At 35.4% G+C, this 19861-nt stretch overlaps 1 protein-coding gene and 1 long non-coding RNA gene across 2 annotated transcripts; both read left to right on the top strand.

Annotated features, from left to right (window-relative positions):
- The first annotated feature begins 765 nt into the window (after positions 1 to 765).
- LOC113325123 (F-box protein CPR1-like) lies at positions 766 to 1659 on the top strand. Its single transcript, XM_026573347.1, has one exon. It carries the CDS (start codon positions 766 to 768, stop codon positions 1657 to 1659), a length of 894 nt encoding a protein of 297 aa, XP_026429132.1.
- A 6204-nt stretch (positions 1660 to 7863) lies between these two features.
- On the top strand, positions 7864 to 9959 carry LOC113321786. Its single transcript, XR_003346878.1, has 3 exons — positions 7864 to 8152; positions 9292 to 9530; positions 9836 to 9959. It is a non-coding gene; the product is annotated as an uncharacterized LOC113321786 (long non-coding RNA).
- The last annotated feature ends 9902 nt before the right edge of the window (positions 9960 to 19861 follow it).

The following is a 19861-nucleotide window of genomic DNA, read 5'->3' as shown; positions in this document are numbered from 1 at the left end:
TCAGGAAAAACTTCACAGTCTCTTGCCAACGGGTAAAACCTTCACCATCAAAACGTTCCAATCGAGTAAAGGTTTGGTTCATCACTTGCAGAGATTGAGCAGTAGCATTCGAATTCGAAGATTCACCCTCCATTGCCAGAAGTTATTTGTCTAAAAACTGTTGGAAAAAATTGGGTTTCACAAAGGATGAATGAATCAGAGAAGAAAGTGTTGCACTCCAAAACTTTCAAGGCTTGTATAAATTTCTTTTAGACAAATATTTCTACCCTCCCAATAACAATTGGCGATTACAACAGGTATGCGAAATATTGCCTTCAGGATACAATGAAAGCCCTGCAACGAAAACTGAATTCAAGGTTTGTACCCCTTGATTCAATCAAGAACACACAAAGAGATTTCTGATTTCTGATGATGCTTTTTGAAACAGAGAAAACAGATTGATTTTTCTTATATGTTAAACGAAACTGGGAGAAGCTATTTATAAAGGGTTTTGCACCTGTTGGGAATAGGTTTTTATTCGCCAACAGGTTTCTATTCACGAAACGTCAGGTTCCTTCATCAACAGACATCAATGGTGTCTTTTGGATTCGAAATTTTCGAACAGGCTTTTATCGGCCAAATAAAACCATCAGGTCGACCACAGCCTGGGGGGCGATGCCCCCCAGGACCCCCCTTTGGTTAGCGGCGTTGAAAATATTCCAACATTCTCTACTTTATAGCCATAATTTTATTAAGACACATCTTGATCATGCTAACCCTAAGCTCATGCTTAAAGCGTACTACTTCGATGACCACAAGGTTCTGTTTCGCTCAATAGATTATTCTTCGATATCATCAGCTTTGTGGATATCATCACCTGCATGTACATGTGATTGGGATGTTCCATGGTATTATGCTTTCGGGAATATGAACTATACTTTTATCCAGATGTTGGGTTCTGGTAATGATTTGATTTGCATGGCTATAAATAGGTTGGAGGATATTTGTATTTGGAACCCATCAACTGGTGAATATAGAATAACGCCACTCCCGTCCAGCGATTTCCTTACGGGGGAACCACAACGTAATCTTGGACATATTTTTAATTATGACTGCATTGCAGATGATTACAAGTTGGCGAGAATTGCTGAGAAACGTAGTAGTTATGGATTTTCATCAAAAGTTAATTCTGGTTATTATCAAGTTGATATCTATACACTAGGCTCTAAGTCATGGAGACTAGTGGGAACATTCCCAAGCATAAGCCATTACATGTTTCTTTACGAAAAAAAGCTTTCTGTTATTTTCATGAACGGAGCACTTCACTGGTTAGGCGTTCTCAAAATCAAAGGCGTTACATTCAGAGTTATAGTCTCTTTGGATGTCAGAAGTGGGGGATTTGTGGAATTTTTTTACCCAAAAAAAGTACAAGAATTAATAAAAAATACGTACGGGGTTCGTGAATGTACTGTCGGGGAATTAGAAGAATGCCTTTGTTTAGGTGTTTATCATAAGCTTATTAATCATATTGATGTATGGTTCGTGCAAGAATATGGAGTGAGAGAATCTTGGACTAAGCGATACAGTTTTAGTACTACAAACGTATCAGTTGATTCTCGGTGGAAACTGCTATGGTCTTTTACAGCCGGTGAGTTGCTAATGGATACTGGATTTGACTAACTATTATATGACCCTAAGAATGATAGGTTCAAAGCCTTGAAATTCCACGGTACTGATTATATTATGCCATGTTGTATACCGTTGAATTATGTAGAGAGCTTAGTTTCACCTAACGCTATCGGGTAACTTTCGCCAAATGCATGATTCAAGTTTGATGAAGCAGAAAGAGCTTTTCAAATGTTTAGCATATGAGTCCTCACCAATCTTTGTTGTTCCCTCTAAACTAACTAAATTTTCATATCTCAGTTTTCTTTTCCAGCAAGTTCTTTTTTTTTACAATTCTAACATATGCTCATTTTACTTAATGGAATTGCCAATTCAAAGATTTGCGAATTTTTAGCCCACTATGAGATGAGCAAAACACAAAACGGATAGCAAGACCAGCTCAGATTTTCCCATCGTGACAGCACAAGGGGAAACCTTCTATCAGCTACTCTCCTGTAAAAATATGTTTTACAGGATACTTGCTTGCACCACGCGTTACAACTTATTTAGTTCTGGTCAGCCTGCGCTGGATCACAGGTTTGAAATTTTTTCAAGACCGACCACTAGAGCCTGCGTATCCAAGTCAGTAGATTTTTTCAAGGAAACAGAAATTAGAGCAGATTCGGGAGAAAAAAATAAGAAGTATGTTTACTATTATAAGAATCTGCTACCACCACCAAAGAGTCTGAACATGATTCATGACTGGAAAATGGATTTTAGTTGAAAACAAAAAGGGTTGAACAACAAAATTACTTAGAAGAATTGGTATGCGACACATTGCAGAACAAAATAAACATACTGATACATTGAGAGTTTACCGAAAAATGCACACAGTAACAACCAAGACTTATTAGGCCCAAACGCCATATAAAGCAAGCTAATAACAACATTGATCATAGGTGTGATTTAGAGATGCTTACTTTTTCAAAAAAATTGAGGAATCCTTGGTTGTTTGATGGCACATTTGCTTCCACAAAATCTACCTCACCACTGTTGAAAAGAATTGTTTTCCATCAGATACATGAAACGATTAAACGCTAGCTGACAGCACCATCATCTTTTTTGTGTTCAATTCTTCAGTAAATATGTCGGTATCAATACGCACTAGATAGATAAAACTTACAGCTTGTCAGCCTTCTCCATTAGTGCCTTTATAAGCATATCACCAATTTCAGGAAATCCCGCATCACCATATATCCAATCTATGATGCAAATCGGTTCTCTACATTCTCTCTTAATATATGCAGTAACTGGAAAAACCCTTGAATTTCAATAAGAAGAAGAAGAAGAAGAAGAAGAAGAAGAAGAAGAAGAAGAAGAAGAAGAAGAAGAAGAAGAAGAAGAAGAAGAAGAAGAAGAAGAAGAAGAAGAAGAAGAAGAAGAAGAAGAAGAAGAAGAAGAAGAAGAAGAAGAAGAAGAAGAAGAAGAAGAAGAAGAAGAAGAAGAAGAAGAAGAAGAAGAAGAAGAAGAAGAAGAAGAAGAAGAAGAAGAAGAAGAAGAAGAAGATTACTTACTGAAACCCATAATCTGATTGCCAGGGCATACAGCAACAAGAGTGTAATCAGGGTTAGACAAAACGTTATTGTACAATAAAGATTGATGACTCTACATAAAACATTAAGTTTTTTTTATCAGTTTCATCATCCAATTCATATCAATGGTTCTTAAATATCGAATTGATTCAACTAAATATAACAAACGGTTCTTACGTCTTTCCCAGTTGTAGCCATCTGACCCATCAGTATATGGTTCATATGAAGAAGATCATTGAAGCACATTTTTCGAATGCTTGCCATAATTCTCTACAATCTTTATCTTTTTTATTAAGCTTGCAAGAAATGAATTACAGTGTCAGTATGTGCAAGAAATCAAGAACCCAATTTACAGTGTCTTTAAATTTCAACCAGAAAAGTACCAAGAACTCAAAAGAATCTCAGTATGTGCAAGAATTACAACGTCTTTCAATTTCAACCAACCAGAAAAGTACCAAGAACTTTAGGAGGAAAAGGGTCTTACCAGAAATTTGAGAGAAGGATTTCTGAAGAACCAAAGCAGAAAGATGAAAACCAAGAACTCAGAGAATGTGCACGAAACCAAGAATGTATTACAGTGTCTGTCTAGTTCAACATCAAAAGTAGCTCTGAATGAATGAATTTGGTTAAGAATTCTTCTTCTGCAAGTCTATTGTGAATTAGACTAGAGATTTCTAGAAGAAGAAGAAGAAGAAAAAGGGTTTTGATAGTTGAGGGGGGTTTCAATTTGTAACAACAAGTAAAGCAAAGTGGGGGGTTGATTGAGGGTGGGATATGCATCTTATATAGAGAACGGTTATAAGATTGAAGCAATTTCCCCCCAAGGGGCAAAAGCCCTCCCATATTTAAGGGAGCCGGACGCAAGGACGACCACCAATTGCACAAGCTTGGAAAAAATGGATACAGCAGCAGCAGCTTCTCTTCCCAAAGATTCATTTTTATCACCCTCCTAGATTCCACCAAATTTGCTTCTTTCTCATTAACTTTGGTTGCCATTTCGCTTAATTTTGATGGGTTATTCTCAGATTTGTTCAATTCCATCATTGATTTGATTTTCTGAAAGGTTTTTATCTCTTGCCCTAAATTCACAGCTTCATAGTCCATTTGGGGATGTGAAAACTACAGACAAACCCATTTTACAGATTCTTCCCACTGTGAAACCCATGCTCAAAAAAATACAGGCGCGCACCCATTTTCTACGACAAAATATCTCCCAAACCCATAATTTCTGAAATTATGTTTCATTCTTTTTTCTTCTTCTTCTCCGATTCGTATCTCCCTACTGTGATCGTCTCAGTTCTTCATTGGAGCTTCAATTCACGGGTAAATCTCAACATCTTCGTATTTGGGGGTTGAAAGGGGATCTGAGCATCATTTTGAGCTTCTGCAGTTGAACTGAAATGGAGACATCAAGGATTGATTGAAGCAGCGATGACGAGAATGGATCTGTGGTGTTTGGGGGTTGAATTTCAAGCCAATTGCTTCAATTCTCTCAACAACAACGATTGAATTTGGGTGTGATTGCTTGTGGATTGATTGCAGGTGGTATAATTTGGGGTCTGTTGATTGAAGAACTGGTGTTGTTCGATGATTTGACTTAGGGTTTCTTCCATTGATTCATGGCTATATACGAGAAGTTTAAGCTACAGATTTTGGGGATTTTTGAAGTTAACTGAAACGGGTTTTATATGGAGTTGTTGGATAAATGAGATGGATCTGTTGGGGTTCAGTGTGGTGCTCGATTGAGAGAGAAATTATGAAGGTAATGGTGGTGTTTGCAGGTCAAATTGGTATTGATTTCCGTCGAGTGTTCTCTGGATAGAGACAAAGTTTGGTGGAGTTTGGTTATGCCAGAAAACCAGCTGAAATAGATGCCACTGTTGCTGCCAACTGGGGTTTTGCTGTGGCCTGAAATTGGAGGTTTGTATTTGAAAAATCAACAATACCTGGCAGAAACTAAAATGGGATTCTGGGGAATTTTGGTTTTGAACTGAAATTGGGGGTCTTTGGTTAATTGAATCGATTCCGTGGAGATGGGTTCTTACCCATTTTTGTTCTTGATTAAACAATGGTTGTCGACTTGTCGGGCAGAATTGCAGACACAAATGGAGAATACTCGAGATTCAAAGCCACTGGTGGTTGTGCTAGACAGATCTTTAGACTTTGTGAACACGGGGAGTTGAAAAAGATGATGTCTGTCCTTCTCTACTACATTGTTGATGGAGACTGGAGTGAGCAACGAAGAGATACTTCGACATTTCTGTGCTTCAAAGACCATGTCGAAGATGCAATGAAGCTGTAGTGACTCGATGGGTGATTGCATGTAGCAGTGGTCTACAACAACAACAACAACACAGATTTGCGGAGGATTTTTGGATGTGGATTAAAACTGGGTTCAATTGAGAAGTGGAGGAATGTGATGATATGAGTGCTACATCAAAATTCTATGTTGTTAGCTATAGATTGTATGGCTGTCTGTCTTAGATGGAAAATGTACTGCAGTTTGGGGTTTCAATTCAGTGAAGTATGTGGCTTGCATTCTGGCCAGTGAATCGGCAAGAGCAGCAATTCAAGGTCTATGTTGTTTACAAATTTGTTGCATAACTTGTTATGCAGTCCCGAAAATGGTCGCATAACACGTTATGCAACAACTTTTTTATCACTATTGAAACCAATAAAAACAAAGAGTGTATAACTTTTCATGCACCTACTATAATATCTACATAACATGTTACACAGTCGCGAAAATGGATGCATAACCTGTTATGCATCCGAAAATATGAATGCATAATGCATTATGCATCGAGAAAATTGTAGCACAATATTTTATGCATCGAGAAAACAGATGCATAACCTGATATGCATTCGTAAATATGGATACATAATGCATTATGCATCAATTTTTTATATACACATTAAAACCAACCAAAACAATGGTTACATAACTTTGTTATGCAGATGCATAATTTGTTATGCAGACGAGAAAATAGTTGCATAATTCGTTATGCGTCTGCAAAATGTGTTATGCGTCTTTTTTGGTGGCCGCATAATGGCTACATAATGCATTATGCATCGAGAAAATAGATGCATAACCTGATATACATCCGTAAATATGGATGCATACTGCATTATGCATTAATTTTTTTATATGTACGGCTAAAATCAACCAAAACAATGGTTACATAACTTGTTATAGATGCATAACTTTGTTATGCAGATACATAACTTGTTATGCAGTCGAAAAAATGGTTGCATAATTCGTTATGCGTCTGCAGAATGTGTTGTGCATCGTTTTTGGTGACTGCATAATGGTTAAGTATCAAGTTTTCAAAAAATTTCTCTAAAATGAGGATCACCTCCGATTTTTTCGTTAAAAACAAAAATTTGATATTCTTGTTTGTACTCGTTGCGTAGCTCTTTTAAAAAGATTTCCAACGATATAAAATTTGTAAAATTCTAAGGCGCGGATTTTTAGATATGTTATGTCCAAGTTGCGCTGCCAATTATACCCCTGAAAAAGATAGTATGCATAACGAGTTATGCCTGAAAAGATAGTATGCATAACCAGTTATATATTGATTCCTAATTATGGGTGTCACGGTATATAATATTAATTGTGAGCCTGAGAACGAGAATATTATTTTTTTTGGGTCTCCCCCTAATTTCCCCACAGGGATTCCTTATGTTTTACAAGGGAAGGGATGGACTATCTGTTTTAAACGGGCCTGGGCTTAATTTGAAATTGATTCTTTGTTTTTTTGGAGGAATAAATTTTTTTTATGGTGACGGATTTCGGATTCAAGTCATCCAAATGTGTTATTCTATTTCTATATTAAAGTAATATGGGCATGATACACAAATGTGTTATTATTATATTAAAATAATATCGACATGAGACTAGTCTCAGTGTTATTATTATATTACTTTATTATTATATTAAAGTAATAATACACAAATGTGTTATTCTAATATGAAAGAAAAATCAGTTGAGTGTAACGTGGATTCAAAATGAGGTGCAATTTGAAACCTTTCGCTAAAGTTTTTTAAGTAGTAGTCTCCTCGGAATTGTTTTGGAACGAGTTGATAGATCAAACGAAATAGAAATAGAAAACAGAAAGGAAGGGGAGAACCTAAGCTCATAAGAGAGAACAGAAAGTAAAAATAAGGAAAAGCAACATAACATCAGCGCGACAAAAAATAGAATGAATATTTCTATCAGTCCCCATAGCATCACAAATTGTAGTTAGTTGGCTGGGAGTTCCACCGACAAGGCTCAACAGCAACAGCTCCATGCTTAGATAAAACATCAGCGCATTTCCTTCTCTATAAATATGTGAAAACCTAAACTCAATAGTCCTTAAGAATTGCATACAATTTTCCCAACGAGTCAATAATTCGAGCGCCTACATTGGTCGTAGAATTAATTTTTTTTTATCATTATTATTTTATTCCTAATATACAACGACCCGATCTTTGACCGGTGAGCCGAGTATTTTATGTGGTTCAATTCTCTCTGTGGCCACTCTCTCCATCCTTCTTGTCCCTTCATCACTCTATTGTTTCTCTTTCTTTCTCGATACAACCATTTGTTTCCCATGAACCTTCTTCATCCCAGCTCTTTCTCTTGTTTTTTCTTTCTCTCTGCAAGTTTAATCTCTCAATCGACATCTGCAAGAAAAAAAGAAAAACTATTTTGTTTTCGTCTTCTTCTTTTACAATGAATCCATATCTAGAAAGGTGAAATCGATTACTGGATGCAAAGCTATGTTGGGGTTTATTTGATGATATTTGTTGGTGATGATTTGGGTATTGTAGGGTTAGCGAATGCAAAGATTTTTTCAGTTTAAGCTGGAAAAAGTTCAGGTGTTGTTTTTGCTTCTACTAAGACTAACTAACAGAAGAACCCTCCAAGAGCGGTGCACAAAACTGCCATGAAAAAGGAATTCAGTAGAATGGCTAAGGTTGTTGCCAACTAGGTAATACACTTGTTTTTACTTTGTATAAGGTGTACTCCTGTGTTCGTGTATCTTTGATTGTATCTGTTGATTTTGTTTATAATCGCCCTGCCGTTGTTCTAACTTCTAAGGAGGAGGTTAAGTTCTGTATTTCACTGTTTAGACACTTGGTTTGCTTGTTTGTATAATTGGGTTTTACAGGTCCCTTAGCTGACCACAAAATGATTCTTTGTGAAGTTAAGTGGAAGGGATGAAGAATCCTGTGGCAGACGGTGGTTTATTATATTGTTCATAGGCCGATTCACTCACTTAGGAGTTATTGGATCTACAGAGTTTGAATGCTTTTTGATAGACACTAGCGCAACTTGTAAAACAATTTGTAGAATGTTGGAAACCTTCTCGTTTGCTTAAGGCTTTTCATTACCCAGACTCCTAATACCTTCTTACCCTTCAAACTGCCATTTGAGAAATCTTAGAGATGAGAATCACAATCTACTCTAGGTTACTAGCCATACACGGTTTGTGGTTTTTCATAGTTCATCATGGACACTTCTCTCCTAGCTTACTGGTGTACCTTAACATCTACTGGTTGCTTGTGGTTTGGATGAGAAAATGAGAAGTTCCATATTTTAGAGTTCACATACCTAATTATACTCGGGGGTCTTACAGGTCAGTTAGTTGACCATCTCGTAGTGGTTTTTTATTTAAAATTTTCATTATAAGGTTAGGTCAGGTGAAAGGGACCAAAAAGCCTATATATGGTGGTGGTCCATTATATTGTCCGTTATCAGAATCAGTCACTTAGGGGTGACATGAGCACAGTGTTTGAATACTTTCTGACAGCTAAAAACCGGAAGAATATGTGTAACGTTTTTCAGTACCGAACATCTAATACATGCTATCCTCTCAACTTCCTTTTTGTGACGACCTAAACAAATTGCGGGCTACTCCAGGTTCGCCAGTCACAACAGTTTGTGGTGATTGAATAGTTTGATAGTCCTTCACGCACCTATTTTATATATAAATGCTTGATGTACCTTATTTTTTAGGTTACTTTGGTGGCTTGTGGTTTAGGTGATATTTTATGACCAAATGATGTGAATTCTTTTTCAATTTCCATTCAAGAGTTCTTATGTGTTTCCATACCTCGTTGTTTGCAGCTACGAAGCTACATCTTCCAAGAAAATCAGAAGCATAACAAAAGAGCTTATTACTGGAGCAGTCACTTCTAACAAACCCTTCTCTTATTTATCAGATTTTGCAATAGATTTTTGTGATGCATACATGGATAACTTGATTTTATATCCTCTTTGACGGCAACGGTCGTGTGTTCTGCAAGGGTGTGTTGTACGATGTTGGGGGTACATCCTATTGCAGGACCTCAGTTTTAGTCGGAAGTGTAAGAATATAATGTCTTTTTGGTTCCTTCTATTTGGTTAAGAATCTCTTTTAAGTTAGTTATTACTTAGTTTAATCCGTTTACATTGGGAATCTCTTTCTAGGAGAGATAATATTACAATCTCTACACTATCTGCTTCTCGGAATTAGGGAATGATGTTGAATACACCAGAATAGACAAAGCCATCTTTTACCAATGTCCTCGCCCGCAAAGGAGCTAGAATATTGTGTTGTCAATATGTAACTATTTTTAGTATTTAATTTTGACTTGTACTGACAGTTTACCTGTGCTTATATTATTTGCAGCGTTCTTTTTCTCAAGGTCCAGCTCCACCCAGCCCGTATCTACCACATATCTTGCAAGGCCGCAGGAAGAAGCATGAACTCTTATATCTTCAGAGCCATTTCATTCAAGATGTAAACATTCCAGATGGACCCCTAGTTACCCCATTAACTCCGTTCACTAAAATGTGGCATTTGGTCAATAATGGGACGATTCCATGTCCCTGCGGATCACAACTGGTATGGAACGGCGGATACCAGTTTATTATTACATGTTTAGTTTCTGCGCAGCTGAACTGAGCTTTTCTTTGTCTTTTTCTTTTGCACATTGATTATAAAGAATACTGTTTGGTTCATCCTTATCCAGGCGCGTGTTTTTAAAATCATGATATATATTTGTTTATTTCATTATTATCATGTTTCTCTTCTATGGATTTGCCTGGATGTAAGAGTAACTTGTATGTTAGAACATAAATCTGATTCTGACTGCGTCTAAAAAATATTAGATTTACTCATTTAGGGAACTGTCAATAGTGATTCTCACTGCATCATGTTTCTTACAATCTGATTCTCACTGCATCATGTTTCTTACAATCTGTTTGTTCTGTTGAAGTGGGAACTGTCAATAGTGAAGTATAATTGTGATACCATATTAGCTTCATTTTACAATAATCATTAGTCATGTTTTCTGTTGCATACATGCTTAGGGCTAGAGTATGAAATCATATTTTTATGACTAAGCTTGAATTTTAATAATTAAGTAGTGGGTTTTAACATTCTACATGTCATGTTGGTTGTAGAAGATGAGGATAAAGAAAAAGCTGAACCAGTTGCAAGAGATAGGAAGTTGTTTAAGTCTGAACGAGCAAGAAACCAACACGCTTTGAAGATTAGGTATGCGACGTTTTAGAATTCATAGTGTGTTACTCGGGTTGCAGATTACTTGATGTCGATCGATGCGAATTTTTATCTTATAATTATAGCATATCATGTTTATGTTTTAACTTTCGAGGTAGCTCGTTTAAAAGACTTAAACTATTAGTAAGTCAAGAATTAAACTATTAGTTCACTAACTATGAAGTTAAATCAATCTACTGTTAATGATTGTGAAACATCATTAACATTGAACTTCATAATGACCATACTGACAAAGCTTTGGAAATTCTTTTAAAGGCGACAAAGATTGATCCACGAGATGCACAACAGTGTGTATCTGAATTTATATATTAGTTGGTTCTTTAACTAGTCTTCCCCTTCTAAAATGTAGAGGAAAAAAGAAACAGGGTCAATCAAATGGTTAAAGTCTTGTTGCTGTAGTATATCGGTACTCATATTTGTAGTTACGGTTACCATTTAATCCAACTGCAGGTGTTTCTGGAGCTGGGTGAATTGTTAATTGCAACTGATCCAGGAGTTGTGTTAGATTCCTTCAGGAGTTGCCTATGCTTTTCTTCTTTTTTTCTTTTTCTTACCTGGGGGTGATAAAGTGCATATACTTTTGGTGGCTTAGTATCACTGTTGATTCGAGGAGCCCAAATGCGATAAAGAGACTTCTATAACGTAACTAAAGGAAATGCAACATTCAAAGCATGATTATTCGGGATGGTGTTGTTGCTGCTAATACTGCAGCTGAATAAGCATTGATACTTGTTAGCCTGGCAAACTCCAAGAAACTCCTACTAAACTCCCCTCATAGTTTTCTAAATGTCCTCTTTGGCTGTTTGTGATAATACCTTGTCATTTTCAATTTTGGCTTGTAATTTTTTCTAGTGAATAATGATGAAATGGACTGAGTTTTCCTGAAATCTTTGTGTAATTTCAGGTCGACGAACAACAAATGTTGCTTAATATTCCAACTAACTGAAGAAGGTTCCCGACCCACTATATCTACTTGAAGGCACTATAAAGTTAGGATAAACACTATATCTACTGGTATGCCTATGTAAATTGTAATTTTTCATTTCTTTCATTGCATAGTTCAATTTAATGGTGGTGCTGGTCTTGGTGACTGTTGGTGGTTCATGCAGATCCACTACCATGAACATTCACTTCCACCACCATCACCATTCGAGCTCACATTTTTGGTGGTTGGATCATTTATGTAGTACCAATCTAGTATTTGGCAAGACTATATTCAACAAAAATATGAAATTTCAGTAACACTCAAGGCAGATTTAGCTTACACTTACGAGACTAGATTCACCTTTAAATGGGAGCATCTTTTGAAATTGCTGTGAACACAATGGACTGTTTTTTTCTGACTTGTTATATGTTTAATGATGAAATCGACTGATTTTTCTGAAATTATTGTGTATTTTCAGGTCCTGGAACAGCAAAAGTGCTTCATCTTCTTGCTAAACTGAGAAGGTTCCACTTTTTCTTTTATTTTTGTTTGTCGTTTCAATTGCTGTATAGAATTATACTCTTTTATGTTGCTGGTTTGTTTAAGAAACCATGAACTTATTGGGGCTTGTATTGTTGTGAATCAAGGATTTGAATCCTCTGTGTCAGATTATGAATTTTGCAATGAATATGATGTTTTAATGGAATGTTATTCTGAAGTTGTTAATCCAGTATTATTATTTCATTTTAGTTCAGTCAGATTATTTCATTTCAGCTCATTCAGAATGGCTGCAGCCATTCAGCCAGTTTTGAATCTATTTTTTTTTTATATTAAAATGTATATCTACGACGGGCGAGGGTAAAATCGGTCGTTGATATAGGTTGTTTGGAGACGCGCAAAGGCACGTCATAGATGAAAAAGACGCTCAAACAACGACCATTTCCGCGACTGTTAAAACAAGTCATTTAACTTGTATATATGACTTGCCCTGACGGTCGCGAAACTGCTATTTTCCACTAGTGATTATTAATTAGTGATTTATTAAAAAAAGATAGAGTTTTGTTAGAAGAATAATTATTGAGGGAGAAGAAGAAGCGGGTTTTGATTTTTTTTTTTAGATGATTCATTTCGAAACAAGGGTTTTGGATACATAGGTATACTTCAAATTTAGATAATGTTGCTTAAATTGGCCAAAACTTTTGAAAATAATGAAAATTTTATAAACTGATTTCAGCCATGGAGATAAAGTTTGGCTAAGACATCTGAGAACAGGTAGCCGAACTCATTTGCAAGTGTAGTTCGTCTAGTGTTTCTGAAAACACAAGTTGCCGAACTTAACTGTAATGGAGTTTTTTCTTCCAGAGAAAAGTTCGGTCAGGATAAAAAAATTGCGACGTCACTAAACTAAAAGTTCAGCTAGGAAAAAAAATTGCGACGTAACCGAACTCAATATATAGGTTTTCAGAGAAAATTTCGGTTAGGAGAAAATTACGGCGTAACCAAATTAAAATTTCGTCTAGGAATTTTTTTTACGACATAAAAATATTGTAAACAGAGAAGGAGATATAAAATAAGGAGAAGAAGTAGACATAATTCTCATTAGATGTGTATCATAAACAAACATTAGAGCCTCTATTTATAGGGCTAGACACAAGGGCATCCCAGTAATAAACGGATTCACCCTAGATATTCTTAACATAATTAAACATTGATAACACTCCCCCTGATGACATTTTGTCTAAGCTAAACGGACAAAACCTGATCGAAGTGAAAAAAGTACAATTGACAAAACTTAGAAAAGATTTGGACAAACAAATGTTGCCTCATTAAAACCTTGACAAGGAAAACCCGGTGGAAAAAACCTTGATGAAGGAAAAAGAGTGTAACGCGTTAAGTCCAATAGAATGCACCTTATGTGATGGTGCTCCCCTGATGAGTACTTCAGTAAATTCTTGGCTTGCAAATCTTCGATTCGAGACTTCCCGATTTTGATGAACGAATTTATGCAGGAGACAATAATGCTTTCATTAAAATGTCGGATAGTTGATGAAGTCTTCTTTTGTGTTAGTCTTTTAACCGTAGTGTTCTCGAATTTTTATGCTTCTTCAAATACATTGAGGACTTGCTTCTTGGATTCTATCTTCTCGAAGATGATTTGCAGAAATAGTTGATGTAGTTTCTTCAACAAAGTGCCAATACGCATGTACAATACCATAGGTGTACAAAATTTGTAGTCATACCTTCTATGGATCAGAATGATAACCAAATTCATAAGAGATAGTTATGTTGATGTGGTCTAACAAATTTAAATGACCTAGTTAATGGTGCGAATCCACCAAATAACCAAAATTAATACAACTCCCCCTTGGATGACCACCATGTTGAATTAAATTGCTTCACTAAAACCTTTCGAGTAAAAACCCAATGGGAAAAAAAATATGGACGAAGGAAAAAGAACACAATTTCAACATTTTGAATAAAAATTCATCGTCTGCGAAATGTTGTCTCGTTAAAACCTTGTCAAGAAAACCACATGGGACAAAACCTGAACAAAGGAAAAAGAGCACAACTTTTGACATAAATATAGATGCTAACCCAACTATATGAGTTTTACAAAAAACAAGCATCAAAATAATAACTCTAGTCTATATTAAAGACGATTTTACGCTAGCATAATTCCAACTGAATATTTAAGAAAAGAAAAGAAAATAGAATTTATGTGGTAAAAACGTGGATTTTTGTGTTTTTAAGGACTCCTCAAGAGACCTATAACATTGAAATCATCAACTAATTAATCTGGATTTTTGGTTTTGTATCGAATTTCTAAAAACACACAGAGGATTGTTCAACCTGACATAATCGAGTCAGTTGGATGCTAAAATATAATTTCAATCCTATAAGGATTACAGATATGAATATTTTCTATGGATACATACGAGTCATTCAAAGACTACCACGCAAAATGCATCATATAAAGAGAACTATTATTAAACCAATCCTAGGGTTTGAGAAAAAATAAAACCCTCAAATCGTTTTTACAACGAAAATATTTCTCATATGAAGACGCAATATGACTACACCAACCTGTAATTAATAGGCTTGGCATGTTTAAGTTGTTAACTTTGGATCCAAAATTGCATCAATCGAGAAATTAATCCAACCTAACTTGGATTGTGTACCAACCAATCACATATGAAGATATTCCTCTGCAGAGGGGTTCATAACCATGATCATTTATTTCAGTTTATGATGACCCAACACAAATCTACGGCATATGCACACTTTGAAAAATTCAAATTACTGGTACCAGTTCCCGCGGGCATTATAATTTCCTCCTCGTCAAATGAGTAGATATTAATTTTGAGAATGTGAATCATATTATGATAGACTCTATCGGAGCACTATCTGTAGCATGTAGCAAAACGCTACATTTTTTGGTAGAAGTGATTGGATTTTCCTTTTCAAACGACATTAGCTTATGGAAAAGCTAAATGAGATAATTTCACGCCTATTATTTAATGACAGCATTTATCGATTTGATTTAATGGGAGAGAAATTGATATAACTTTAGTTAATTAACACCAGCTTTTGATAGTGTATATAGTCTCCCCCTGATTTTGGCGGAAATAATTGTATCTCATATACGAAATCAAGTTTCGTAAAGTATTATCCGATTAATTCAGGACATATACTTAGAATAATTTCTGGATTTTAACAATACCAGGTTGGATAGTAGATATTGAATCCAGGAATCATTAAAAATTATCCGAAAAATGTAATCCACTTGATATACAAATTGAACAAAGCATGGATTTTATTGGTTACAAACAAAAAGATATAAAATATGCAAATAAGTCTCCAAATAATTCCATGACCTCAACGACATGAGATTGTGGACACTTTACTTTTCAAAAGAAATTAAATTCAAGATCAATATACTATAGTCACTACAAGGACTAATAATATTGGCTAACAAGCCGGGTGCGCACCCTTTGATTTAGTGTCCAATTCCAACCACAAGTGGAATTACTTTAAAATTTTGGATAATAGTGCAAGGAAGAAAAACAAAAATTGCTAAATATCCCGCAGGAGTGCAACAATTATTCACTTTGTTATTAAATATTACAAATAACGATATTCAATCTTTTTTGGATTCTTTGAGAGAAAGTTTTTTTTTAAGAAGATAAAGAAAACGTAAATCGTTATTCATTTATTTTTTAAGGAAAAACACCATGTGGTGGTTGATATATAGTTTCCGAATAGAAACCAATGGTTTATTATCGATAAAACCATATATATTCGACCATAAAAATTCGTTTGAAATGGTATCGCCTATCTTCTAGAATGGGCGAAAAATCGCACCATTATTGGCAAAATTTTAGAAAATATGCCAATTTATTTTCTCTCATCTAATAGAAACGAGGCAGAAAATTAATTGAAATTGGCCTCTACGATTAATTAAACTCGTATCGACAAAATAAACAATATTGTCGTTTTAGTCGTCGCATAGGAAACCTACTTCAAGGTTCACGGATGGTTTCTTATAAAAAAAAATAGAAACCATATGTAATCACATGATCCTTGTCTAAAGACACAAATACCAAAATCAATTGGCCGTAGATTTTTCAACCATGCATGTGATTATAGTTTCACTAAAGAAATAGAAAATGTGAACCATTCTTCAATGGATTTTCTTTTTGTTCTCTCTATAAAAAGGACTATAGAAAGAAAGGAAATCAAACTTTCAAAAATTTGATCACCCATAATTGGATAACCTAACCAAGCATATACACTAAAAGAAAATATATAAAAACCGCAGCTCGATTACTGTGAAAAAAGAATAGACAGATGCTAAACAAAAGTACCAATAGAAGATTGGATACAACGCCATGAATCAGCCTAAGTATTGGTGTCTGCCAACTCATGTTTTTCTCTACTTGTTTAATCATGTTTGATTTGACCTCTTAAATACTCCGTACCTCCAAGGTGGATTCTTTGCGATTTAACAACACCATGAGATTTATACCAAACCAAGGTGAGCACATGCAAAGAGACAAATAAAGAAGAGATTAATTAGTAAATCATAAATAATGAAATCACTATGATATGCGGAAACAAAAGTTAGGTTAAACCACCGTGTAAAAGAAAATAAGAATAAAATAAATGGGATAAGATATCACCGATTTCACTTTTGTTTTCGTTTTTTGAAAATTGCCGCATAACTCAGTCTAGGGCGTGCAGATAACGTATTGTAACCAGAGAAGGAGATATAAAATAAGGAGAAGAAGTAGACATAATTCTCATTAGATGTGTATCATAAACAAACATTAGAGCTTCTATTTATAGGGCTAGACACAAGGACATCCTAGTAATAAACGGATTCACCCTAGATATTCTTAACATAATTAAACGTTTATAACAAATAAAAATTTTTTCTAAAAGAAAAAACTCCATGAAAACTGATTTCGGCTAGTTCGATAAACTTTTTCACATAATTCTTAGTCGAACTTCACTCTGCAACTTCTATTTTCACTCATTTTGATGATTACTACTCATTTTTTCAATAAAAAACGAATCACAAGTAATGGATTTGTGGAATTTTTTTTGAATAGACGACGACAAGGAAGAGGGAGAAGAGAAAATGATGAGCCCTCTAAGAATGATGGTTTTGTAAAAAATTAAAATTTAATGGGTTTGTTACAGTTTCGATTTTAATTTTTTAATTTTGTTTTTTTAATAATTTATATATATATATAAATTTGTGGTTATTAGGTAATTTATAAACTAAATTAGGTTAAGGATAGGTTAGTCATTTCCATTTTTTAGGAAACCCCTTTTAACTATAGGGTAGATATTTTTATCACTTAATGGTCCTCCACCAAAAGAGGGTGGCGCCAAAAAACGGTTCTCGAAAATGCTAAAATGACGGTTAGAGCCAGCTTAGAGCATGGATGTGCAGTTGCTCCCATGCCAATGATATTTAGTTGGAACGATTTTTTAGGGACCATGATTTTTTTGAGGGGACCATGATTTTATTAGGCCACTTTCCCTATAGTTATAAGGGGTGTCCTAAAGCATTGAAATGACTAACCTACCCTTAACCTAATTTAATTTAAAACTAACCCAATAACCACCTATATATATATATAACCACCACCTCCTCCCACCACCACCTCCCACCATCGCCGATTACCACCACCACCACCTCCGATTATCACCACCACCAACCACCGATTACCACCACCACCACCGCCCACCACCGCCGATTACCACCACCACCACCTCCGATTATCACCACCACCAACCACCGATTACCACCACCACCTATGATTACCACCACCACCAACCACCACCACCACTATATATATATATAGCTTAATTTAAAACATTAACAAAGATATTCTCATAAACCCATTAGTGGTCATTCGTTTTTGGTTGAATAAATGTGAAGTAATCATTAAAATGAGTTGAAAATAGAAGTTGCGGAGAGGTTTAATGGAGGGTTTTTTTTTCCAGAGAAAAGTTCGGTTATCACGAATTAATTTTTTCTTAACTGAACTCAGAGTTCGGTTAATTAAAAAAATACTTTTAGCAGAACTCCTTGTATTAGAACAACACAAGTCCATAAGTTCGGTTCCATCACAAAATAAGGATATCACCGAACTTTAGTTTACGAAAATAATGAGAAGTCCACAAGTTCGGTTCGTTCGCAAAAATGTTAAGTTTTCTTTGTAACCGAACTCTACCTTTGAAACGTCGTAACCGAACTCTACCTAATTCCCAAGAAATAAATTTGTAGTTACCGAACGTTTGCCTAATTGCATATATGCATATATAATCCCAGTTCGGTTGATTCGCAAAATATGTTGAAGTTTGCGAACCAACTGAACTTCTAACACTAGGTTACTTTTAACCTGCAGTTCGGTTGGGAACTTGGTTGCGTTGAAGTTTGCGAACTAACCGAACACACAAGATGTACCCAAATAAATTGTTAAGTTCAAAGTTCGGTTACCTACCATTTTATCATAGGTAACCGAACATTACACCGTACGACCAAAACCTCCATTAACGAGCGAGTTCGGTAACCTGCGTGTTTGGAAAACGTAACCGAACTACACTTTCAGGTGAGTTCGGTTACATGTTCTTGACATATGGTAACTGAACTGGCCCAAATCTACATAAAAAGTATCATTTTTTTTGAAAATTTTGAGCAATTCAACCAACATTATCTAAGTTTGAAGCACACCTGGGTACCCAAATACCCTTCCTCCGGTTGTGGTTGGTAAAATCCATCGTTTTTCATGTTTTCCTTCTTCATCTTCTCTAACTTTACTCTCTCAATAATTCTATTTATTTAAAAAAAAACCATCTGATTTTTTAATCTCGCTAATTATCTTTAACTTAATCATCTCACTAATCATTACACTAACTATTATTAACACTAACTAATCATCACTCAAAATTAATCAGGAGGGTAATTTAGGTATTAATATAAATATCTAGATAATGGGTGACCTAGATTTACTTCTAATGTCTTTATCCAAAATAAAATCATGGTCCCCAAAAAATCGTTCTTTAGTTGTGCTTATTTTGGTAGTAATAGGTCTTGCAAGCCCATTTTGACCCCCCGTAGCATAGGGGACGAAAATTTTTTCACTCTTTTTTAATAACATCTGGCTCCACCCCTCATAGAATCACATTCAAACCAACTGCATTGAATATTTCCCAATGCTATAACACTAAGGGGTATGCACCGATGCGGATTAGGAGTCATCCACATCCAGTCTGTCAAAGTTGGAAAATTCAACCGTGTCTGATCCAATCATCCGCGAATTTGACATTTACGGATCAACGGGTGATACGGGCCGGATGAGGATTCACGGCAAATTTATTGAAAAAGAAAACGTACAACATCTACGGTGCTATTGCGTTAAACGTACAACAAATACGATTACAAGTTTCAGCATATATACAACGTCGACTCAGTATGGACGAGATCTATTAAAAAAATGATTACGATTACAACCATTTCATATATCTAGCAACCTTTGATTTCCTCGGTGTCATTACTATTGAAATATTCAATCAAGCAAAAAGTAGGAAAACAAACCATGAAGAAAGGAAATGGGTATGACAAGTCACTAGTCTAAAGATCAAAATAAGAAAAACTACCACATGAAGCCTTATGCATGTCATACTGATACAGA

This window comes from Papaver somniferum, chromosome 11 (genome assembly GCF_003573695.1).
Source record: "Papaver somniferum cultivar HN1 chromosome 11, ASM357369v1, whole genome shotgun sequence".
Taxonomy (NCBI): domain Eukaryota; kingdom Viridiplantae; phylum Streptophyta; class Magnoliopsida; order Ranunculales; family Papaveraceae; genus Papaver; species Papaver somniferum.
This window is presented reverse-complemented; position numbering and strand designations above follow the sequence as displayed.